The 26,300-nt window shown below is 40.9% G+C and overlaps 1 protein-coding gene across 26 annotated transcripts in view; it reads right to left on the bottom strand.

The window, feature by feature from the left end:
• The window catches only part of CADPS2 (calcium dependent secretion activator 2), a 570,146-nt gene that overhangs the window by 136,934 nt on the left and 406,912 nt on the right, over window positions 1-26,300 (bottom strand). For all 26 annotated transcript variants that reach the window (XM_034768448.1, XM_034768267.1, XM_034768287.1 and 23 more), the window contains 2 exons: window positions 24,989-25,125; window positions 17,325-17,512 (listed from right to left, as the gene is read on the bottom strand). In XM_034768448.1, coding sequence (XP_034624339.1) covers window positions 17,325-17,512; window positions 24,989-25,125 — 325 coding nt within the window. The remainder of the gene's footprint in view (window positions 1-17,324; window positions 17,513-24,988; window positions 25,126-26,300) is intronic.

The following is a 26,300-nucleotide window of genomic DNA, read 5'->3' as shown; positions in this document are numbered from 1 at the left end:
GCAAAAGGGAAAGCTATGTTTCAACAGTTAAAATAATATTACTCTAATACATTTGTTGAAAAACATCTATCAAGTAACACAAACCCCTTCTTACATACAGGCAGATACTTGATATAAAAATAAACCATTAGCTCAACTGCATTTCTAAAGGTCTTGCTTTGATAGCTGATAGCCTGGGTGAAATTCATCTCTGTACAGAGGGCCACTGCAAGGTCTATGCACTGTTTAAGTTCCTCGTAAACCTACAGGAGGGCTTAAGTGGAGTTTAAGCAATGTATAGATCTTATGCTGGCTTTCTGCACAATGGTAAATTTGGTCTATTATGAATCGTTGAAGGAATACACACCTAAGAAAAGAACATTCATATACCAAAGGAAGCATAATTATTACTCGGTTCCTTAAGAGATTTAACCTGGTGTGAACAAATTTATACAGGGGTCCACATTCTCATGTAAATTTCTAATAAAATTAGGTGTGATCTTTCAATCAGTACCTCCTCTCCCATGAAACTCAGCAAACTTGAGTGATTCAGAAGGTCTTGTACCCACACCAAGGTGAATCTCACCTTAGATGTCTTGTGCAGAACCCAAAATGTCTGATCTTTCCAGTACAATTTTCTGTGTACGTTTTCCCAGCTACTTACATACACTTTAACATAAATCCTTTTTGATTCAGTCACATAATGGAACTAAGGATATACAATCACCTAAGTTTGCATCTCAGCAACCTAATAACATCACTTCAAAATATGCAAAGAATAGATAAGTGATTGGAGACAAACTGTATTACCAGAGTTTGAATACATGAGAGATCCTAACTACATAGAAATGATAAAACTGAAAAAGCAGTTATATTCTGTGTGAGTGTGTGTACACACAAATTACAATGTACTTTTCTTTTACACCACAGAAATATAATTAATGCATTAGCTATACTGAATATTAAATTAAGTACATAGCAATTAAAAAAAGTTTACCTGCATACTCATTTTTCTATGTCTCTCACTGACAGTAGACACCATTATGTTTTATAATGAGCAGGCCTGCGTGTTTATAAAATATATTTACTTCATGAAAGAGCGTCAAAAGAAAAACTGATACAATTAAAATAATACTGGGCATTGAATTAACAAGATGATTAGAACTGATGACATTTAGAATACTGGCAATTAATTTAAGCTCCAGTTTATTTGTGTCTTGTTATTGTTAATGAAAAGAAGTTAGGCCATGAATTCAAACGGTCAGTCCACAGCATGTTGAGAACGGAATGGATTTCTTTTGCAGAGCTACCACTGCAAATGTGGCATGTTGGGCTGTAATTTATATTTTAACAAATCACATTCATAATTATTTCCTATTTTGCTCAGACTGTAAATATCTCAATACTTTATTTTCTTTAAAGTATATCTCAATTTTAAAAATCTTGCATCCATTCTAATGTATTTATTTTTTTATATGCAGACAGACATATATATCAAAATACTGGAATAGTATTTCTAAACAAGCTGTAAATAAATGTTGAAAAATTACCTCTGATTTAAACGCTTCAGCAAGGCTTTCATGCTAAGGAAGTTGTTTTTATTTTTTAACCAAATCAGGCTCAAAAAGTAAAAATTAAGGGCCCAATACTTAAAACATTACTACTCCTGCAAGTAACCCCACGGAGTCAACGACCTTGATTTTAATGGAACTATGCATGACTGCTCACAGGAGTAAGGTTTGCAACAATATGCTCTAAAACAATAAGAATTTAAAGAGATTAGCAATTATCAAGGCAACAGACTACACATGATTTGTGAATAAAATTTTATCTACTATTTAAATGGTCTATTTTCAGCTTCTGAACATCAAAAGACAGTAAGCCAGGAAAACAACAAAAAAAGAGAGAAACAGACATTCAATTACTATAGTGTCAAATTGTTATCTGATATACTTAGTTTCTCAATAAATTCTAATGAACAAGAAGATTGTGATGTGGCCCAAGAAATACTGGCCTTGATTCTGGAACATATTTAAGTAAATGTTTAGGTCCAATCCTATACAAGCACACACTTTAACTTAAGAGCAAATTTAAGCATATTTAAGTCTTGTCCTGAATAAGAATGTTTTACAGAATCAGGACCTTAAAATGTATATCATTAAAAATATTGCATGAAAGGTAATACAGAAGAGTTACAGAAACCTGAAGTAAACATTTCCAATATTATATATCTGCCATATAAAACGCATGACTTTTCCCCGTGCAGCATGTTTAAAAAGACATATCAATACTTTCATTTATTATTTAAACTAACCACCAAAGAAAGTAATGAAAGGTCAACTGGCTAAACTCTGATTTTAACTTTCTCAACCAACATTAAATCTAGAAGTGATAGATTGTTACCTGGTCATAACATAACGTGCTATAAAATCAAAAGCAACAACTCCCTACCCTCAATCATTTATATTTGTGACCTGTCAGGTCAAGGAGGAAAACATGCCTGAACTCTTTAAATTATTTCAAAGACAGGAATAAAAATCAGTTATGGTGAAGGTACATGTAACTATGTACATCAATATACTATCATATAAATTTGAAGTGAAAGAGCAAATAACTTATCTTCTCTCTTTTGATGGATGCCCTGACACTTTGCCTCAGCCCCCTGACAGATGGAACGTGCTCAAATTTGAGTAAATTTCACTGTCTGATTTCATTGTCAAGAGAGATTGTGCTATGGAGTGATAAAGTAAATAGTTCTGTCATATTAAACCTCACTGAGGCATGTTATATATGTGACAGGAAAGAGCCAGGGGTCCAGATAATGACAAGTGAGAAAGGTGAACCAGGAGAATGTCACATCTGTCAACCTGCACTAAGACTAGAATCACTGCATACAAAGGAACTGTCACTTCACCGAGTTTGTTGTCACACAGAACCATACCGACAATACCTAAATTTTTTTAGAATTGCCAAATGTATTTGCAGTGAGTGTTTTGACAGAACTGAGTGTGCTGCAAGAAGAACAAGGAGAGCACAGAAAGATGTCAGAAAATGTGTACAATAGACAATAAGGTACGATTGAGCCCTCCAAAATGTGCTCTTCAAAAATAGCCCCAACTTTGAAACATGGTTTTCTTGCTTCATTTAAATATTACTGTGGTAGAATAGCATGGAAAACAGTTATTCTCCCAGAAAGATACAAATGAGGGCCAGATAGTGAGCCCCTAAGGTATGTCTACACTGCAATTAGACACCCGCAGCTGGCCCATGCCAGCTGACTCAGGCTTGCGGGGCTCGGGCTAAGGGTCTGTTTAGTTGTGGTGTTGTCATTCAGGATCAGACTGGAGCTTGCGAGGTGGGAGGGAGGTGGGAGGCTGCAGCCCAAACCCTAATGTCTACATTGCAATTAAACAGCGACTTAGCCTGAGCCCCACGAACCTGAGTCAGCTGGCACTGGCCAGCCGCAGGTGTTTAAATGCAGTGTAGACATAACCTGATTTACACTAGTGAACATTTACTTTCAGATGCAGTTTCTGTTACTCCTGTAAGTAACTGCTCACCCACAAGAGTAAGGGGTATTCCACCTGGCCCAAGATAGTTCTTTCTTAAAAATACAGAAAAACAACAGATTTCAAAACACATTCTTGTTTTACTCTTCCAAATCTTTTTCTTCATTTGCTTCAAAGTTAAAATGAGAGTAAAACAAAATGTCACAGACATTTTTTAACTAGTTATTTGTATGTTTTAGTGTTATTTTGTTGTCCATCCCCACAGGAACATGCTAATATGTCCGGTAGCACAGGGCAATTAGAATTAAACCTTTTCTTTCCATTGGACTTGTGGGATGATAAAGCTTTTCTGCTCCATATATCACCTGAGTACTCCTCTGGAGCTAATAGCAATATTTGTGACACCCTCTTACCAACCAAAGAAAAGTTATACAGGTGACTTGATTTTTCAATTTCAATTCATTTTTCTGGTTGCAGTTTAGGACCTCTTCCATTGGTCCATCCATGGCAACTGATGGACCCAAGTAAGTTTCAGATGTCTCTAAATGAGAGTAGAATACTATACAATTGGTGGACCAATCTACCGATGACCACCTATGGCCTTCCACCACTTAAGCATCTTCTTCCCTTACACGAAGAGACAAATTGGATTTTCCTTTCCTCCTAAACAGCAACCACAAAATCTCATCCACCACAAATGCTTTTGGTACTGTACAGCTAGGTGAATTATTGAAAAATAATACTTTCCCTCACTTGCAAAATTCCCACTTATTTTTGAGGATCAGATCAGTGGATTTGGACTGGCCCGTCTGCTTCTGCTGGAATATATTCATGCCTGAGGAGTACAGATGAAATGTCATCTCTACTCATCTTTCAACAAGTTTCACTCACTCCGGGTCTAGATATATCAAAAGGTTTGAAACCCTACTGTGAGTTGGACCTGTGTTCACTATGGTCAGTAAAATAAAGTGAGAGGTAGCAGCTTTGTTGCTAGTGGAGATTGTTAAATGGTGTCCTAGCAGAAAAGAGGATTCTAGCATCCTTTTGCAGAAAGTAAAACTGACGGTCTTGGAAATTGTTATTCATACTCTACCCAGCCTTTAGAAAAGTGATTGATCAGACAGCAAATTTGGGGATTTCCTTGAGTGCTGAGATTTCCTTGACCCCAATCATTTCTCACTTGGCACAATCCTGTAAGGTGTGGAGAGCCTCCTGTGAAATACTGATGTCAATAGGAGTTAAATGCTCCAAGTAATTTGCAGGAGTCACTGAGTGTAATGCAGGACTGGGGCCCCTGTGAACAGCTGTAGCAGATGAGATCAAAAGGGGCTCTCAAGTTTACTGTCCCTAGATACAAATGTCATAGGACTGGTGGCAGAATGTTCTCAGTGAAGGGCCCTCAACTCTGGAAGTAGCTTCTCCTGCTGGTTTGACAGAGTGTGAATCTCTTGACCTTCAATCAGGCTTTTGCCTAAAGAGGTGATAATAGGGTGTATGTAAATTTTTCAACTGAACGCAGGTGAAGTTATTTTTAAGTGTTATGAGATACTGGTCATCTGCACAGTAACTGATATTACTGATCTGCATATGTCCAAATAATAAAAAAATATAATATTTTCTAGCATTAACAAAATAGATGAAAACTGAAAAATTGAGATAAGGAGGAATACACAAGTTTACATTTGGATTTGAATCCATGTGGACAGATAGGTACAGCAGCGTTGCCAAAAATGTACCAGCAAAAGAGAGAAAATAAAAGAGTTTTAAGACAAGAAAAAAAATTAATTCATAATGTTTACATGGAGCCATTAATTTGACCTGGTGGATTTTTATAGTGTATTACATTTCAGAATCCCACCCCACCCTTCCCTGAGCTTTTTGGCTAGAAACAAATTTACTAAAAAAGCCTCAACCCTTTCTAAGAATGCTTGTTTTCAAATGTAACATGCATAGTGACACTCAGAATAAAAAACCCAAAACAAAACTGATCAGTTTTCAAATCTGCAAGTGAAAAACATGCATTTCCTATCTTTAAGTCACAGAAAGATTAAGTCTGCAGCTTTGATGAAGAGAATTCTGTTATTCATTTAACAAGCTTTTAATACCTGAATTTTCCATCAAAGCTCAGTGTTGTTAATTAAAGACTAGCAGAATCTGAGGAACACGTGAAAGGAGTTTGAGAAAAGCAAGCCGTTGTGTGCTCAAAAAGTAGGCATGTGAGTTAAGGAGGAACACACAGAAGGAAGAGAACAAATTAGGGTGCAGCATTTTGGCACTCCTTTAACCAGCAGGCACTTGAAGACCAAGCATTTTGGTGTTTATATTAACTATACTTTAAACATCCTTACAAAAGAAAATTTGTACAATAGAGCCTTCTGTTGCATGTGCTTCTCAGCCTGCTCCTACATCTGCTTACAGGCCATACCCTCTATTTTCACAAGCAAAAGAAAAAGACCATTTTTAGAGGTCTATAGAATGGATTATGAAGGTAGGTCATGTTAATTTCATGATCTCTTTAGGGGAACATTTTAGATACAACTCATTAGTGTCTTCCAGTTCAAAGGCTAAGCATGTGTTGCGAAAAATACAGTTTACATAGGACATATGTTGACATATAGGCAGGATACAGGTAACTAAAAATAATCATAAGACATCTTATAAAATTTATAGAGGACTTCATTATAATCAAGTATTAGCAGCTATTATTTCATTGTCTAAAAGGTAACTGCCACATTACACATACAAGATCTGGTTTTAGTGTTTTCTTGTTACATGTAAATATGTTTTTCACTGACAATTTCTCTGAGACTTATTAGGAGCAGACCTGGCTCATTGTATTGAAAAATATTCAGCTGTAAATTTCCTGGTAAGGACAGATTTAGATCCCAACACATTATAAACCATCAGCACAATACATCCTAGGATAACTCCTTTTCTCAGACCATAGGTGAAGTCAATATAATTTTCCCTCTGTAACTCAAACAGACTCTTGTTTTTTCCCCTTTTTAAATGAATAGGTGTGATAAAGAGTCAATGTTTTTTAAATGAAATAGTCACCCATTCATTGTATTAAAGGAAAGACAGAAGAAAGGTGTCCCCACTTCTCCATAAGGCTCAGCCTCTGGAAAACATTTACAGTGAGAAACTAGCACAACCTAGATCTTCTGGATAGTCTTTCAAAGCACCATGCCTGTCCCATTTCACTTTTGTTGTTGCTGTTGTTGAACGGTAGAATAATCTGAATGCTTATTAGTCCATTTATTTGGCCATTATCATGCATGGTAATACATAATCAGAGAGAGAAGTGACGCATCAGTGGTTTGGGGTGCTTGCCTGGGAAACTAGGTTAAATTCCCTGCTCTACCATAGACTTTGGGCAATTCAAAGATTGTACTAGCTATGAATGCTACAAGCATGTATTTGACACCTTTATAATCAAGACCACAACAAATGACTTTCTAAACCAAAGCACAGCCATTGAGACAGGACTTATAAATCACACAGTGGGGTCACAATGCTGTTCTGTGAAAACAAACTGCTAAAAGGAGAACCAGTGCAGATCAAAGTGAGGGAGGAGGGCATACCCGTGCACTCAGCAGGGTCTAGAGGGTGCCAGTCCTGCAGCTAACCAAGTGAAGAAACAAACTGAGTAAGATGGAGTGGTGGCCTGGAATAGGGCAGTATCTAAAACATAGAAGGGAATCATGGGAGTCTCAAATAGGGACCAGAAGGACACAAGTGAAGAATATCACATGCCCCCAGCATTACCCAATGGACCTCAGAAAAGAACAGCATTAGATATCTTCTTGTGAAGAAAAAGAACATATCTGTCTAACAGTCAATGGTTATTTTTCTAAATTTGTGGAAATTCTGCATCTCACCTTAACCCACAAGATCTCATGGGTGGTCAGATTAGAAGAATTCTACCAACCTTAGAGGTAAATCATCCTGAATAACCCCATAACTAGGGCCCTACCAAATTCACTATTTTGATCAATTTCATGGTCATAGGATTTTTAAAATATTAAATTTCATAATTTCAGCTATTGAAATGGGAAATTTCACGTTGTTGTAATTGTAGGGGTCCTGACCCAAAAAGAGGTTGTGGGGGAGGAGGGTCGCAAGGTTATTGTAGGGGGTTGTGGTACTGCTACACTTACTTCTTTAATGTTGCAGGCTTTGGCACTGCCTTCAGAGCTGGGTGGCCAGAGAGTGGCAGCTGCTGGCCGGGAGCCCAGCTCTAAAGGCAGAGCCACTGCCAGCAGCAGCGCAGAAGTAAGGATGGCAAGGTATGGTATTGCTACCCTTATTTCTCCGCTGCTGCTTGCAGAGCTGGGCCCTCAGTCAGCAGCTGAAACTCTTCAGCTGCCCAGCTCTGAAGGCAGCAGCGCAGAAGTAAGGGTGGGATAGTATGGTATTGTCACCCTTACTTCTGTGCTGCTGCTGTCGGGGCGCTGCTTTCAGAGCTGGGCGCGCGGCCAGCCGCTACCGCTCTCTGGCTGCCCAACTCTGAAGGCAGCACAGAAGTAAGAGTGACAATACCATGATCCCCCCTAAAATAACCTTGTGACCCCTCTGCAACTTCCTTTTGGGTCAGGACCCCCAATTTGAGAAACTCTGGTCTCCCCCGTGAAATCTAGTCTTTTGTGTGCTTTTACCCTTTACTATACAGATTTCATGGGGGGAGACAAGATTTCACGATCCGTGACACGTTTTTCATGGCCATGAATTTGGTAGGGCCCTACCCATAATATAAAGGATCTCAGTCTTCCTCCTTTAACTGTTAGAATGCAGCCTGCAGCTTACTCAGACTTAAACCAGGAGACAATCTCAATAAAACAGAATGAAGAAAAATATAGTAAACCAGCTGTTATCACTAAATGCAGCTACAGCCCAAGATTCTACAGAATTGAGACTGATGAAGGTATTCAGTAGAGAAGAAAGAGGCAGCATCTTAATGTGGTTTCAACCCAGTTGAACTGACACATGGTCCTACTAGCAATGGTTCTGAGACCACAGCTTCCATGGAACGAGCCGAGAAAGATCACTCCACAGGAATCTCTTTCTTTCAATTTGATAATACAAGTAAATCAACAAGACAAAACCATCCATCATGCCCGATGATGATCAGACTTGGATGAGAGATGAAGCTATTGCTTCATTCAAATACATCATTTTCTGTTAAATCTTGCTAGAGATTGTTTATGCTGAAAAAAGGCGAAGGAGATTTCATGCTATAAGCCCTGTTACTTTAAATCTTAAAGGAAGCCAGGTAGAAGGATTAGGAGAAAGCTCTGAACAGAAGCTCTACAGTGAAGCAGAGTGAAGGAAAGAAACAGATTAGCTTTAGAGATAATATTGTTTTCTTTTTTTTTTAGTAAAGTTCCTGGATCAGAGTTTGAACAAAGCAACAGTTCCTGTGATACTTATCATTGTCACTTGACTGGAGGTGGATGAACACAATAAATGGTTCCTGTTACAAATCAATTAACAGTGAAAGAAGGTGAGTTAACGCAGTGGCTCTCTCACAGCTCTCTCAATTTTCTATATGATATCCATGTTGATCTACAGAGCTGCAATTCTCTTCCATACTCATGCATACCTCTTCAAGTTAGTCAAGTACAGGAGAACTCAACAGCTACAGATTCATTCCATTTCTCACAAGGCTGAAGATTTCAAAAACAAGGTAGAGAGAAATTACAAAGTTTTTGGTCAGACACTTTTCACCTACACTATCCATATAAGGAATGTATGACTCATCAGCTCGCTCTCAAGAGACAGAGAGAAAGAGAGAGGGACAGAGATCTAATGGAGGGGTATTTTTGAAATTTGAATGTTTCAATTCTGCCTGCAGCTCAGCAGGTGAAAGAAGTCACTTTGCACTTCATGTATTTCTCACCAGCATCCATTTCAGAACAAGAGGGACAGAATGGGAAGTCACAGCATGAGAACCAGACAGAAAAGAAGATGATGGGGAAGAAAACAATAACTCTGACCTGTGCTTAACACCCACTGCTGTTGTTTAGACTGAAATATCAACCTTCAGGACTATATTGTATTTACATAATCAGCCCATTTCACTTACACTAGAAGTACATGAGCATGAATAACAGCAGCAGTGAGACAAAATCACTTGTGAGATAGTGATCTTGACTGGGATCACCGAAAAAATGGTTACCTATCTTTCATAACTATTGTTCTTTGAGATGTATAGCTCAGATCCATTCAATTCTAGGTGTGTGCACGCCCACATGCACAGTTGTTGGAGACTTTTGCCTTAGCGGTATCCATAGACAGGTCTGGCTCCGGGCACCAGCAAAGGAAGCAGGTGCTTGGGGTGGCCAATGGAAAGGGGCAGCACGTCCGGGTCTTCAGCAGCAAGTCCCTCAGTACCTCTTGGAGTGAAGGACCCGCCGCCAAATTGCTGCTGAAGAATGAAGCGGCAAGGTAGAGCTGCCGCCGAAGTGCCGCCAATCGCGGCTTTATCTTTTTTTTCTTTTTCTCCCCGATTCGCCGCTTGGGGTGGCAAAAAAGCTGGAGCCGACCCTGTCCATAGAGTTGGCTGTGCTGCCCTCTGGAGTGCCGTGCTCATGTTTCGGTATATCAGGCGCTACCGGCCCTACACCCTCTCAGTTCCTTCTTGCTGGCAACTCCGACAGAGGGGCAGAAGGTGGGTAATGGAATGGACATGAGCAACACATATTGAAGAACAACAGTTATGAAAGGTAAGTAACCATTTTTTCTTCTTTGAGTGCTTGCTCATGTTGATTTCATTCTAGGTGACTCACAAGCTATATTCTTAGATGTGGGCTTGGAGTTCACAGTCGTGCGGCTTGTAATACTGCTCTACCGAAGCTAGCGTCGTCTCAGGCTTGATGGGTAAGCGTATACTGAGATGTGAACGTGTGAATGGACGACCAGGTGGCAGCCCTGTAGATATCTGGAATTGGCACATGGGCCAGGATGGCTGCCAATGAGGCTGAGCTCTAGTCGAGTGGGTGGTTACAATCGCCGATGGAGGCACCTTCGCCTGATCATAGCAAAATCGTATGCAGGCGGTGATCTAAGATGAGATTCTCTGGGTGGACACTGGACAACCTTTCACCCTATCTGCCACCGCAACGAATGGCTGTGTCAACTTGAGAAATGGTGTGGTCCTCTCGATGTAGAAGGCTAGTGGTCTCCTGACGTCCAGGAAATGCAACCTACATTCCTCCTCAGACTTATGAGGCTTTGGGAAGAAGACTGGCAAAAATATGTCCTGGCTCGTGTGAAATTGCAAAACCACCTTGGGCAGGAAACCTTAGATAAGTGTGGGCGGTGGTGAATGGGTGGCCCCTAACATGGGAGATCACGTCTGATACAGCTTGGAAATGGGCCTCCGGAAGGAAGGCTCTGGCCTGCGTGGAGTCGAGGACTGCCCCAATAAACTCTATTACATCCTGGTATGAGGGTCAATTTCTTTTCGTTCACTAACAGACCCAGGTCGCGACAGGTGGAACACACCAGACTGAGACGGTTCTGCACTTAATCCTGAGAACTGCCCTTGATGAGCCAATCGTCGAGATAAGGATAGATGTGGACCCGCCGATGCCTTAGGTAAGCGGCTACTGGAGCCATACATTTTGTAAATACCTGCGGTACTGAGGAGAGGCCAAAGGGAAGTGCCGTGAACTGGAAATGGCCGACCATAGAACGGAGGAACCAACTGTGTACTTGGAAGAGAGAGATATGGAAATAAGCGTCTTTCAAGTTGAGAGCAGCGTACCAGTCTCCTGGATCCGGAGAGGGGATGATGGAGGCCAATGAAACTATGCGGAACTTCAACTTCTTGAGGTACTTGTTGAGTCGCTGCAGGCCCAGAATGGGTCTTAGGCCCCTTTTGCTTTTGGGATCAGGAAATAGTGGGAGTAGAAACCTTTCCCCCTCATTTCCTGAGGGACCTCCTCCACCACCCCCAGTTGTAGGAGGTTGGCCGGGGAAGGGGGGGGGGTGGCCGAAGACCGGACAGTATAGCGCAATGACACAATCTCTAGCACCCAGCGGTCTGAGGTAACCCGCGACCAGGCCGAACGGTAGGGACGGAGATGGTTGAGGAAAAGATGAGGCAGATCTGGGGAGTTGACTGGGGCGTTGCTCTCAAGTGCACCCTCGAAACGCATGCTTCTGGCCCCGTGGTGGTTCGCCGGGCCAGGTTGCACAGGGGAACGGAAGGAGGAAAGGCGGCAGTGACTAAAACTAGTGTCCCTTCTCATTGTAGATCCCTGCCGAGGCTGCCAAGGCCCTGGTGGTGGTGGCGGCCGGAATTGATTCCTCACCGACTGAGGAGTATGCAACACCAGGGAGTGGAGGGTGGCTTGAGTGTCCTTCAGACCGTGCAGCCTCGTGTCTGTTTGCTCTGCAAAGAGTCCAACTCCATCAAACAGGAGATCTTGTATCGAGGACTGCATCTCCTGGGACACACCTGTGATCTGAAGCCAGGAACTGCGCCTCATGATCACTGCCGAGGTGATCACCCTGGACGCCGAATAAGCCGCATCCGAGGCCATCTGGAGGGAACACCAAGCTGCTGTTGTACTCTCCTCAACAAGGTCCCCGAATTCTTGGGCCACCTCCTGGGGCATGGAGTCCTTACACTTATGGAGGGAGTCCCACAGGTTAAAGTTATATCACCCCAAAAGAACCTGGTGGCTTGCAACTTGGCATTGGAGACTGGCTCTGGAATATAGTCTCCTCCCAAAAAAGGTCCAATCTCTTGGCCTCCTTATTTTTGGGGGTGGAACTAGAATGCCCTTGTCTTGTTGGCTGCCGAAACAACCAACGACCCCAGTGGCGGGTGAGTGTATAAGTATTCAACCTCTTGCGGGTATAAAATACTTTTTCTCAGTCCTCTTGGAAGTAGGTGGGATTGACGACAGGATTTGCCAGAGGACTTTGGCAATCTTTAGGACCCTTTTGTGCACCAGGAGCGCGACGCATGTGGGGGGTGGATGCAGAGAGCACATAAAACAAAGTGTCTGATTGCTCTGCCATCTCTTCCACCTCTAGGCCTAAGTTAGTGGCCACCCTTCGGAGCAGGGCTTGATGCTCCTTAAAGTCGTCTGCTGGGCTAGCACAAGTGGGTCCCACCACAGCCTCATCTGGAGAGGATAAGGATGACTGAACCACCGGGGGAGGGCCCAGGGCATCATTCCCCGTGGGGAAAAGGGGTCTTGGGATGGGCAACTGTCCCTCCACCTCAGCGTCTGCTTGCACTTCGCACACCCAAGCCCAGGGCTGTTGGTGCAGTTTGGTGCTTGTCCGACGTGGCGACCAATGTTTGGTGAGACGGGGCAACTTCTTTTGATGAGAGAGTAGGTTTTGAGCTACAGAGCTCTTCTTCAGGTCTTGGATAGGTAGTCAGAGTGTCACAGCTAAATACAAGGTGGAACAGATTGTTTAGTATAAGTAGCTAAAACACACAGTCTGAGGAACCATTTCAGGTGAAGTGAAATTACATTGTAAGATCTTTGAGGCAGGGACTGTGTCTTCCCATATGTATTTGTATAGCATTCAACACAGCGGAGCCCTGATCCTGGTAGCAGTGTCTCGGGTCTTACAGCAATACAAACAATTAATGAATACATTACAATTATTAATAATAAGCACAGTTTCCCCCTCTCCAGTTCAAAACCCACAATCTAGTCAGTTATGTAAAGTCTTGACAGAGAATGAACCTGTTTTCACAGAAACCTGTACCACATGGAGGTGCTCAGGACCTCTTGGGATTTGGCCCAAAATGCACCCCTTTTAGCAGTATAAGCAAGGTTTGAAATAAAAGTTCTCTCCTTCTGAGGTATAAGAACAGTTTCCTCCTTACTTGAGCCTGACCTCTCCCCTACCAGACTGCTACTGCTTGCTTGCTTCTAGCACCTAGCAGCTATGTCCGACAGGCTGTTGAGCCCAGCTGCATGTGCTCCAGACAGTAGAATCCTTCCCTGTCTGCTTCAACATCCCTGCAGAACTGAAAAGGAAAGAATCTCAGCAAGGGCTGTCAATTGAAGCCTAGGCCTGATGGTCTATGCTTCCACTCACAGATATATCCTGTGAACACGGAGGAAAAATTCCGCATTGTTCCCCTTTGCTTTTCCCCAGATCACTGAGGCTGAACATGGGTCTTGCCCTCTTCAACAAACCAGAATCAATTCCCCAGCCATGCAGCTCTAGGACCTCATTATGTCCCCTGGGTCCCATTGCTAAAGATGGATTCCATTGTACAGAGGATGCCTCATGGATATGTAAAAGGCAGTCTGAATCTGTATCACCTTTCCAGCAGATTCCATATAGAGTCATTGCAAAGAAAAGGGGCTGAAAGGCAAGAAAAACAATGTGCATCTCCGCCCAAATCTGCCTCCTGTCTAGCTGCTTCCCGCTCCCATAAAGATTTATAACCCCATGGAGGACATCTGCAATGTAAGGCATGGTGCGGCAGAGACTGCTGATACCGGCTTCTGCCTGGACATGGGGAGAGCTGTGACTAGAGCTCTCTGCATTCACATCCAGGGTCAGGCCAGCATGGAGCACTGATTTTCTGACTGATTCAGGTCTGCTATGGACAGGCTCCAAAGAATGTTTCTGCTAGGTTAGCACTACAGTGCCCTTGAAAAAAGAGTTTAAAACAGATAAATGAAATTCTGGGGGTTCTGAATAGGGTGAAAAAGGAGAAAAAGGGGAATGGAAAAATTAAGAAGTGACCTTTCATAATCCCTCTGATGATTTAATGCTATTTGTTTCCAACCAAATAAATAAAATAACTCCCCCCACACACACACGCACAAATCTGCAATGAATGTAATGTAGTTTAAACACTGTGTCTGTATAGCATTTTAGCTCCAGATAAAGGGAGTAAGGCTCTTATATATTGCTGAGTACAGCAAATATCTAATAATAATTATAATCACAATGCATATTTTTAAAATATTAAATTGATATACTTGAAGTAGATATGTCTGAATGGTAGCTGATCTCAAAGCTTGGCCACCACATTCATGATATTCTTTAGAGTATTTGCATATAATTGTTGCATAAGGTTTGCTCTGATTCCACATCCTTTCATGTTGTTGCAAAATGTTAAATTTTAATTAAGTGAATACTGTCATTGTCTCTTAGCAATATAGGTTGAAGAATTCAGCCTGGATTTCTGTTTTTGCTTTTTTTGAAGTGAGGAGCATGAATATACATACACAGTATCTAACTATATCTATCTATTTCCATATATATCACTATGGTGCCACACAATAAGTTAGAAAACATGAAGAAAAAGAGACATCTTCATCTGATCATTTGACTGATGTCACTAAGGTTGCTTGCCATTCTGAAATAAACTAGTATCTAAAAGAAACAGGGATTACTTTGTATATGGACTATAGTTATGAACTGGTATTTCTATATCTCCCCCACTCCAAAGCTAGCATACCTTAGATGGTCTTTGTCAGGCTAGTAGCAGGTCTAAGGCCCTCCTAACCAAAGAAAAACCTCTGAATTCACTGCTTATCCATCATTTCTAAACCATTTAATTGGGCCATGAAAACTCTTTGTCTTGGCTCTGTGGTATTTCTTCTCCTCAGCATGACTTATAAAACTAAGACGTATAACAACATAGATCAGCCTAGAACTTTGGCCTATCATGTATTGTTTGTGAAATTCTTTTTCTCCCTTCCTGCACTTCCCTAGTGATGATGTAGATGAATGAGTGGATGTATTATCTGTGTATGTGTGTCTGTCATCCTCAGTGAGTGTCTCTGTTTCTGTCCTTGACTTACTTTTCTTCTTTTTCTTCTTTCTTTTTTCAATCTTTTTACAATGTCTCAGTACTAGTCAGACCCGTTCTGTACAACATTATTCTTCTTTTATACCTAAAACACTCATAAGGCTATTCAGACAGCATGCATTTGTACAGAAGAAATACATACATACATACAGAGTACTTACTACTGTGCAAAATGATGTGCTCCCAGAGATTTTTCCACATATTGCATGCACTGTTGTCCTTCACTCAAGTTAATAAATAAAAAGAAATATATCTCCCTTGCTTTTGAAAACTTGAAATAAGTTTGCGCAATTACCACTATTTGTCTTGTCAGCTTCACAACTAATAAAAAAATCTAGACAGAAAACTACATAGAATCAGACTTCTACAAGAAACTTACTTGAGCTGCCCGATGCTTCAAGAGTTGACAAGAGAAACGTCCTTCGACAGAGAAGAGGTTACGAAATAAAAGCCAGAAAATCTACCTAGCTTGTCAGCACGCAAGTTAAGATATCTGGAGAGCATCTCAGATACATCTCTACCCCTATATAAGGCTGTCTTCAGGAGCCAAAAAATCTTACCGCGTTCTAGGTGAAACCACGTTATATCGAACTTGCTTTGATCCGCTGAAGCGCGCAGCCCCCTCCCCCCTGGAGCGCTGCTTTATCATGTTATATCCGAATTCGTATTATATTGGGTTGCGTTATGTTGGGGTAGAGGTGTACTTGGTGAGAATTTTTCCATTACACCTTACAGCCAAGGAAATCGCTTTTCCCTTGATTCCCCTGTTCCCCCTTTGCATATCCCTCAGGTGCACAAATGCCCAACCCTCTTGATCCTCACCTGTGCCCCATGCAGCCTCAGAGGTTGGGAGGCTTTGTCTGGGAAAGGGGAAGAAATCCTTGGCCCCTTTAAAGATTTCACCCCCTCATGGACTTGAGGAGGGGGGCTCTGTGGCTGATTGGTTGGACAGAAGGCTGCAACACAAGCCTACTTGCTGCCATACACCCAAGGGAAGGATTTATAAACTCTTCTTTCTGCCCAGGGGTGCCATTCTGTGGTGGGAAGAAAAGCTGCCTCTCTTGGGATTAGAAAAGGGCTGGGTTTTGAGGCCTTGCTGTGGGCATCACGATAATTGCTTTTTTGGGGCTCAGAAGGAATTTTTTCTCTCACTGCCAGACTGGCTTGGGTATTGTGGAGTTCATTCACCTGCCTCTCAGCAGCCAGGGACCCAGTGGGCAGGTTGTAAAATTAATTGTTCTTTCAACTTGACAGAAGCCCAGTGCAGTTCAGTAGGGGGTCTGGTTTCCTGATTAATTGGAATTGAAAGGCGATTAGGAGAAGGCATCTCCCAAAGAAGATGGGGAATGTGGTTGCGGCTCCTAATATCCAGCATAGTGTGCATACAATCCCCCTGTTCCCTGGCCCCTTAACCGTCGTATGAGGGGAGGGCAATGGGGTCCCAGCAACAGTGCTGGGACCATGTAATGGGGTGGAGGGCTGATGGCAACCCTCCACCAGGTGGAATGGATTAAAAAGGAAAGGTGACCGGCTCTGGACAAGTTATTGCCAGAGAGCTGCCAGATATGTTACTTACTAAAGTTATCACCTACTTAAATCACATTCCTAGTGTCTTCTCTGTCTTTCTGCGGTGTCTGGGACAAGGAGAATTCAGTAAAAGAGACAAGTTGACATGTTACAGGATGTGGAAGGAGCACCAGAGTTTACTGGGTTCCAGGATTGCTCAGGGTATTTATTCAAAACATCAGCTCACTAGTGCAACACAAAATGGGGAATGCAGAAGAAAAACTCAAGGCCCAGACACAATGCATGAGAAAACATGCTTAATAAAATGGAAATGATATTTTCTATAAGCTCCATAAGAACCCCAGAACCACTGCAGAAGCTTTTTATGAACTGATTCATTTGTTTGTTTCAAATATTAAATTTTGCTATCTGGTGGGTGCAAGAACCTATGTAAAATATTTTTCTTTTATCCATTCAGCCAAACCTAATTAATTTTACTGTGTATTTGCATGTTAAATTACCTATTGCCATGAACATGAGAAGCACAGAATGCAAAGCTGTAATGGAGCAAGGTTGGGTCAATGACAGCACCATTTTCTGAATGGTCCATCAATTCATTAAGGTAGCAGAGATGGCGGTGACAGCCTCTCACACCATAACGAGCACAGTATTCATCTAATACGAAGACTTGGCCTGGACTAAACCAACCCTGGAAGAGAAAGGGAAAAATACATTCTTTTAATTAATCAGCATTTTTCTCTTCATTGCTCTGCTTTTAAATCAACCCAGCAAAGAAGAAACAAAAGCAAATAACATTTTTGTGTGCATTACAGAAACATTTCATACTAATCAAGTTGATGTTAATAACATAGGAAATATATCAGAGGGGCTGGGCGCTAACAATGGCTCACTTGATAACTGTGACTGAGTGTCATGGAGTAACTCTTTGCAGTTCTTCAGCCTTAGTATTACTGTGTACCACACAGCTCAGAAAAAAATGCACTGATATGTCCATGATCTTGTACAGAATCTAAAAATGTCACTGTCTGACAAATTATAAAATACATTAAATAACATGTATCAGAGGGGTAGCCGTGTTAGTCTGGATCTGTAAAAAGCGAAAGAGAGTCCTGTGGCACCTTATAGACTAACAGACGTATTGGAGCATAAGCTTTTGTAGGTGAATACCCACTTCGTCGGATGCATGTAGTGGAAATTTCCAGAGGCAGGTATAAATATGCAGGCAAGAATCAGTCTAGAGATAACACGGTTAGTTCAATCAGGGAGGATGAGGCCCTCTTCTAGCAATTGAGGTGTGAACACCAAGGAAGGAGAAACTGCTTTTGTAGTTGGCTAGCCAGTCACCGTCTTTGTTTAATCCTGAGCTGATGGTGTCAAATTTGCAAATGACCTGAAGCTCAGCAGTTTCTCTTTGAAGTCTGGTCCTGAAGTTTTTTTGCTGCAGGATGGCTACCTTTAAATCTCCTATTGTGTGTCCAGGGAGACTGAAGTGTTCTCCTACAGACACTGTATATTGCCATTCCTAATATCTGACTTGTGTCCATTTATCCTTTTACATAGGGACTGTCCAGTTTTGCTGATGTACAGAGCAGAGGGGCATTGCTGGCACATGATGGCGTATATTACATTGGTGGACGTGCAGGTGAATGAACCGGTGATGTTGTGGCAGGTCTGGTTAGGTCCTGTGATGGTGTCGCTGGTGTAGATATGTGAGCAGAGTTAGCATCGAGGTTTGTTGCATGGATTGGTTCCTGAGATAGAGTTACTATGGTGCGGTGTGTGGTTGCTGGTGAGAATATGCTTAAGGTTGGCAGGTTGTCTGAGGGCGAAGACTGGCCTGCCTCCGAAGGTCTGTGAAAGCGAGGGATCGTTGTCCAGGATGGGTTGTAGATCACTGATGATGTGTTGGAGAGGTTTTAGCTGAGGACTGTAGGTGATGGCCAGTGGAGTTCTGTTGGTTTCTTTCTTGGGCTTGTCTTGCAGCAGGAGGCTTCTGGGTACAAGTCTGGCTCTGTTGATTTGTTTCCTTATTTCCTCGTGTAGGTATCGTAGTTTTGAGAATGCTTGGTGAAGATCTTGTAGGTGTTGGTCTCTGTCTGAAGGGTTGGAACAAATGCGGTTGTACCTCAGCGCTTGGCTGTAGACGATGGATTGTGTGGTGTGTCCAGGATGGAAGCTGGAGGCATGAAGGTAGGCATAGCGGTCAGTGGGTTTTCGGTATAGGGTGGTGTTGACGTGACCGTCACTTATTTGTATTGTGGTGTCTAAGAAGTGGACCTCCCACGTAGATTGGTCCAGGCTGAGGTTGATGGTGGGGTGGACACTGTTGAAATCGTGGTGGAATTCTTCCAGAGTCTCCTTCCCATGGGTCCAGATGATGAAGACGTCATCAATGTAGCATAGGTAGAGAAGGGGCGTGAGTGGACGAGAGCTGAGGAAGCATTGTTCCAGGTCAGCCATAAAAATGTTGGCATATTGTGGGGCCATGCGGCTGCCCATGGTGGTGCCACTGGTCTAGAGGTATATATTGTCACCAAATTTGAAATAATTGTGCATGAGGATAAAGTCACAGAGCTCAGCAACCAGTTGTGCTGTGGCATCATCAGGGATACTGTTCCTGACAGCTTGTATTCCATCTGTGTGTGGGATGTTTGTGCAGAGAGCCTCCACATCCATGGTGGCTCGAATGGTGTTTTCAGGAAGATCACCAAAGCATTGTAGTTTTCTCAGGAAATCAGTGGTGTCACGGAGACAGCTGGGAGTGCTGGTGGCGTAGGGTCTGAGTAGGGAGTCCACATATCCAGACAGTCCTTCAGTAAGAGTGCCAATTCCAGAGATGATGGGGCGTCCAGGACTTCCAGGTTTGTGGATCTTGGGTAGTAGATAGAATGACCCCGGTCGGGGCTCTAAGGGTATGTTGATTTGTTCCTGTGTTAGTGTAGGGAGTGTCCTGAGTAGATGGTGCAGTTTTTTAGTATATTCCTCAGTGGAATCTGAGGAAAGTGGACTGTAGAATTTGGTATTGGAGAGTTGTCTGGCAGCCTCCTTTTGGTAGTCAGACCTGTTCATGACGACTACAGCACCTCCTTTATCAGCCTCTTTGATTATAACGCCCCTCTGCTATGTACATCAGCCAAACTGGACAGTCACTACTGTGACAAAGTTCCTCCTCTATCTTGGTGGGTCCTGCACTTATTGGCGGATTTTCCTGCCTCAGAGATTCACCATGTGGGTTGGGGAACAGACCAGAGACCTTCCCCTCTGGAAGAACCCACAGTCCAGGTCAATTGGGAGGTTTGGGGGGAACCCGGGCCTGTCCTCTACTCCGGGTTCCAGCCCAGGGCTCTGTGGACTGCAGCTGTCTATAGTGCCTCCTGTTACTGCTGCATGACAGCTACAACTCCCTGGGCTACTTCCCCATAGCCTCCTCCAAACACCTTCCTTATTCTCACCACAGTACCTTCCTCCTGGTGTCTGATAACGCTTGTGCTCCTCAGTCCTCCAGCAGCACACCCTCTCACTCTCAGCTCCTTGTGCCTCTCACTCTCAGCTCCTCACACTCGCACCACAAACTGAAGTGAGCTCCTTTTAAAACCCAGGTGCCCTGATTAGCCTGCCTTAATTGATTCTAGCAGCTTCTTCTTAATTGGCTCCAGGTGTTCTAATTAGCCTGCCTGCCTTAACTGGTTCTAGCAAGTTCCTGATTACTCTAGTGCAGCCCCTGCTCTGGTCACTCAGGGAACAGAGAACTACTCATCCAGTGACTAGTATATTTGCCCTCTACCAGACTCCTGTACCCCACTGGTCTGGGTCTGTCACCCTACGTAAAAGGATAAATGGACACAAGTCAGATATTAGGAATGGCAATATACAAAAACCTGTAGGAGAACATTTCAATCTCCCTGGACACACAATAGCAGATTTAAAGATAGCCATCTTGCAGCAAAAAAACTTCAGGACCAGACTTCAAAGAGAAACTGCTGAGCTTCAGGTCATTTGCAAATTTGACACCATCAGCTCAGGATTAAACAGAGACTGTGAATGGCTATCCAACTACAAAAGCAGTTTCTCCTTCCTTGGTGTTCACACCTCAACTGCTAGAAGAGGGCCTCATCCTCCCTGATTGAACTAACCGTGTTATCTCTAGACTGATTCTTGCCTGCATATTTATACCTGCCTCTGGAAATTTCCACTACATGCATCCGACGAAGTGGGTATTCACCCACGAAAGCTTATGCTCTGATACATCTGTTAGTCTATAAAGTGCCACAGGACTCTTTGTCGCTTATTAAATAACATAAACATCTCAAAAAGCTGGGATTTATTAATGTAATTAATGATGAGCTAAAAAAGAATTTTAGAAGCAAATGTTATAGTGCCTTTAGAGGGATGGTTAAAAGACAAGTTCCAGGTGGCCAGTTCTCTGTGACTGCATACTTAATCTGAGCGAGATGAACCACAATTTGACTGCTTATCCATCTTTCTTCTATAACATGCTTGTACATAACCATTTCAACATATATAGTGTTGTATTTATTCAAAGATATACAACCAGATGGTTTATAAGAGTACTCATGTGAGTAAGATGAGGAGGGTTTGACCTTTAATAGATATTCTGGTGCATTACTTGGACTGGAACACAGTGCCTTTTGGAAATGGATTTGAGATGATCAACCCCAAATTGCACAGACTGAGGGAGATGGGGGCATGTCTCTGAGGGAAGGAAACCTGAACATTCTCTGATCAAATTCAGACTGCAAAGAATTTGATTCCTGATCATTTGATTCATCTCATAATTTGGGGAAAGGTGCTAAAATAAACTTCCAAATACAACAGGAAGAGAGATATAAACATTGGGAGAGAGGGTGGTGGTTGTGGTGGAAAGATAATAATATTTTTCTTTTTAAATAGCAGAACTTTTAACAGTGACTTTTTTCTGTTTTAGCCATTAAAAGAGATTATTGATGAACATGTAAACTAAACTTCAATATTAAGACAATTTGAAAAAAAATAAGAAAAAAATCTTTCGGTGAAAGTGACCAATGCTTCAGAAAGGTTTTGGATGTCATTAAATTATTACAGTGGTCTAGCATCTGAAAGCATCTCTTTTGAATTATATCCTATATAATCAGAATACTTCAATGGTCTTAGATATTTATAATTTAAGTGAAATAGAAACAAAAATCTTAGCAAAGACTCCTGGAAAAAATATTCCCATTATAGTGCCAATTCATCCATGGTGTAACTTCACTGAAGACAATGGGGTTACAGCAGAAAGGAATTTGGCCCTATGTTCTCAATCGGACTCTCATCTTTAATTTAGGATTATTGTCTGACAGCTCCTCACAGTTATCACACAGAGTTGTCCAGTATAAAGCTCCTAAGGCATGATCCAAATCCCATTCAAGTCAATGGAAATCTTTCAGTTGCCTTCAATGGGCTTTGGATCAGGCCCTTAATGTTTTTAGAGGAAACCTAGTTTTGTGATGGCACTCGTATTACTAAATCTGATGGAAAAGTGTCAATAAACAAAGATTTTTCAGGAAAGAGAACATACTATTCTGGCAAAGAAATGAGAAATAGAGGTTTAATTGAATCCAGGTGATTAAATGCATCCATAGATTCATTATACCCTAATTCATCAAAATGATATTATTAACCAAAGAGATACTTTTCTTATACACGAACAAAATTAATTTATTAATTATATATTCCCACATCTTAATGAACATTTTAGTGGAGATTTTTGATTTATAATATTTATATATCCATGTAAATAAAACAAAATTATAAATTAATCAACAAAGGAAGCAGTACATTATCACTAGACCTGCTGAATATTTACATCTGAAAGTAGCTATATAAGAAATAGGAGTGCCATTTAATTGATTAAAGCCTTTAAATGAAGATCATCTTCCCATTATCCCTTTAATAAATCTATCACAAAATGTGTATCTTTACATATGTGTTCACACACATACACTCGTATGTATATATGCACTCATATAATTATGCAAACAACTATGCACTAGATATTGTTAGATAACTAGATAATTTTCTGTCAATCAGATTTTATTTATTGCATAATTGCAAAAAAGCTCCCTACTGTTTACAAGAGTGTTAAATTAAAGATGTTTAGTGCTGGTAATAGGTTTAATCAAAGACTATGTATAATTCCAATTCTTAAAAATTAAGGTTTAGGTTTTTTTGTAGTCATATGTGTGGATAATTATATTTTAATTTATTGAAATGTAAAGAGGTATTTATTTTTTTAAATATTTGTGGTATATAAAATTTGAAATGTTCAGTACAAAGTCACCAAACACATAACTATAGCTATGTTTGCATTAACTGTTCCCATGTTAGCAGCCTCAAAATATTTCTTTAAAACAAAATGGGGAGGGAGTTAATGCAATGATTTATTTCTCTTTTATATTCCAAGGAAAACAGAACATTCTGCATGCCCGTTCTGTTTACCAAAAGCTAAAACAACAAGGACCAATAAGAAATCCACCTGTTTTGTGGTTGCTATAGCACTGCATATTCTTCAGAAACTCTTTTTAAAAGTTATTGAGTCCAAGGTTATATTTAGTGTCTTACCATATTATTATTATAAAAAAGATTTTTGACCCTGATGCACTGTTAGAAAGCTAACCACTTTCTCTTGAGTGCCAATTACTTTGTATAGATGTACCTTCAGGCCATTCCATTTGATTCAGTGCACAACTCACAGACACAAAATTAGTCCTTTAACTTTTTCTGTACACACTTAGTTGGAACACTACCAAAGAAAACCATAATTTAAAAAGTGTATTAAAAGAAAGACAGTGCCATCAAAAAGGTTATTTTTTTAAAATTGTACAAACTAACCAATAGAAATCTTGTGGCACCTTAGAGACTAACAAATTTATTAGAGCATAAGCTTTCGCGGACTACAGCCCACTTCTTCGGATGCATATAAAGTGAAACATATATATGCATCCAAAGAAGTGGGCTGTAGTCCACAAAAGCTTATGCTCTAATAAATTTGTTAGTCTTTAAGGTGCCACAAGTACTCCTGTTCTTTTGCGGATACAGACTAACACGGCTGCTACTCTGAAACCTGTCAATAGAAATCTGTTCATTGTTATATCTGGGCAACCGTGACTGGTTAGTTAAATGAAAATGAAAGTAAAAAAAGTGTTGTATTAACTTGCTAGGGCTCACAGTTTTGAAGAGCAGGTGCTAGCAGACTTTGATTTTGATGCTTACAGTAATTGATCACAACTCCAGATCTCCCAAAGTTAAAAATATGGCATCATCAAGTTAAGGGATCTGATTTTGATGTTAATGACACTACTTTTACACCTGTGTAATTCCATTAACTTCCATGTAGTCACTCCTGATTTTCACTGTTTTAAATTAAATCAGGATCAGAGGGACAGCTTTAAAAAAATTACACAAAACAAAACAGGAAAAGCCAAGACAAAAAAGACAATATACAATAAACAGTGAAATGTGAATAATAAATATTGACAAACACTTTCTCACCCCAATTTTCCCTATTAATAATACTTCAGATTTGGGGAAAAAAACATTCATTTTGGCAGAGTGATTACATTTTTCCTGTTTTCTTTTAATAATTAAAAATATATATTTCTAACGACCAATTATTGTATGTAATTTATACAGGATTTATGCTCATAGAGCGAACCTTGGCTCATCTGATTAAAACCCTCATAATTCTGTTGCCTTTTTCCCCTGTGGTTTTGATTCTATTCTTTGTTTTTTAAACTTTCCTAGTCCATGACAGAAGAGAGAATTACAAGACAGATGACATAATGTCTGACATCTGGCAAGCTGAATTTGTACCTTAAAATGCCTGTACAGGTGTTAGTAAATCCTACCACAGAGGTTTCCATTTTTATTAAAGCCTTCTGTTTTATTCAGCCCTCCCTAGAGGAGCTGATAAACTACAGTTCAGAGTCAGTTTGAGTCTATTCTGTTCTCTATTGAGTGGCACAGCAGTAGTCTTCAAGTGTATAATTTTCAAATTTGAAGCCAATCGATTGGAATCCTTTATCCCAACTACAAGCACAGTTACTGAATGAGTCAGGAAGAAAAGGCCACTTTGTTAACAACTATTTCTCACTTTTTCATTTCTTTTATTCCATTCTGTACTCACCAAACAAGAATAGGAATCATTCAATCTATGATCCAAGGTCTGCCTCTGAAGTACTCTAAAGAGGGAAGCATGGTCAAACTTGCAGGGATTAGCAGAAATAAACTCATCCATCCCATGTTTCTGAGCACGATCTGCATCTGTTCAGAGACAGGAAAAACCATACAGTACAGTACATGTGTATGTATATTCTTTTAATTAATGGCCTATGGCTCTCATAGAATGAAGAAGATTCTTGAAAGCATTAAAAACTGAGGGCTGAATTACATCAACGGGTGCATGCAGGTGACTCCAATTATAGAATCTTGTCTTAAATTGATCTAGCAAATAGTTTTATTGAATTATTTTTTTTAATTGCCTATCACCATAAAATCTGGGCACGACACAGATTAAATGTAACAATGGGTGTAATTAAGTAGCCTGCAACTGACAGCACAAACAGCTCTTTTTCCTTGTACAGCCCCAATCAAACATAAATGATCCAGCTAAGGCCCAGAATCAAACAAGTGCTTGACCAAAACCCCAGTTTAGAAAACCTATTTGCAAACGCAATACAGGATATTTAAAATCACTCTGACAGTATGATTCTTTTATTGTACCTTTTTAAACATTACAGATTATAAAATAATCTTATGAGTGTAAACAATTTATTTCTATGGGTTCTTGTTTACATGAGGTCCTCTTGCTAATTTTAGTAATATTGCCAAATAAATAGCCTTCCTCCATTGCAATAGAAGTTTATGCATTTATTTGTCGATGTAGGAAAGAGTATGTCCACTGCACATCAAAGTACCACTCAGAGAAAACAGTCACCATTGCTAGAAGCCCATTTCCCAAATGGCAAACTGGAGCAGAAATGAACACATTGGGTTGAGCTAGGTCATTTCCAGCCTTCTTTTTGTACTCCGCTTTTAATGAGACGAACCTAAATGTAGTAATGGCAAAGAGCTCCTTCAACCTCCGAGCAAAGAGTAATGAAAAAAGGGAGCAGTATTTTTGTGTAAATACATAGAGAAAACATGCCATTCCAAATGGCACTTCAATCAAAGGCCCAAATTTATTGTTCTTCACAGATTGCATCTTTCAACGCCTTTGAACCCCGCGGGTTTATCAAAAGACAAGCTCTAGTGATTGCTTTCATTAATGGTATGTTTTGTCAAAGTCCTCAATGTGAATTATCTACCAAGTATGGACAGAAAAAGCCTTACAGTGCCCAAAAGGACTAGTTATGTATTAGCACATTAGCTCTGCTAGATTCTATAGACTATATTGGGGTGAACAGTCCTATCAACTTAAAAATTGACTTTCCCTTACA

The sequence above is a fragment of the Trachemys scripta genome, chromosome 1, assembly GCF_013100865.1.
Source record: "Trachemys scripta elegans isolate TJP31775 chromosome 1, CAS_Tse_1.0, whole genome shotgun sequence".
In the NCBI taxonomy this organism is placed as follows: Eukaryota; Metazoa; Chordata; order Testudines; family Emydidae; genus Trachemys; species Trachemys scripta.
This window is presented reverse-complemented; position numbering and strand designations above follow the sequence as displayed.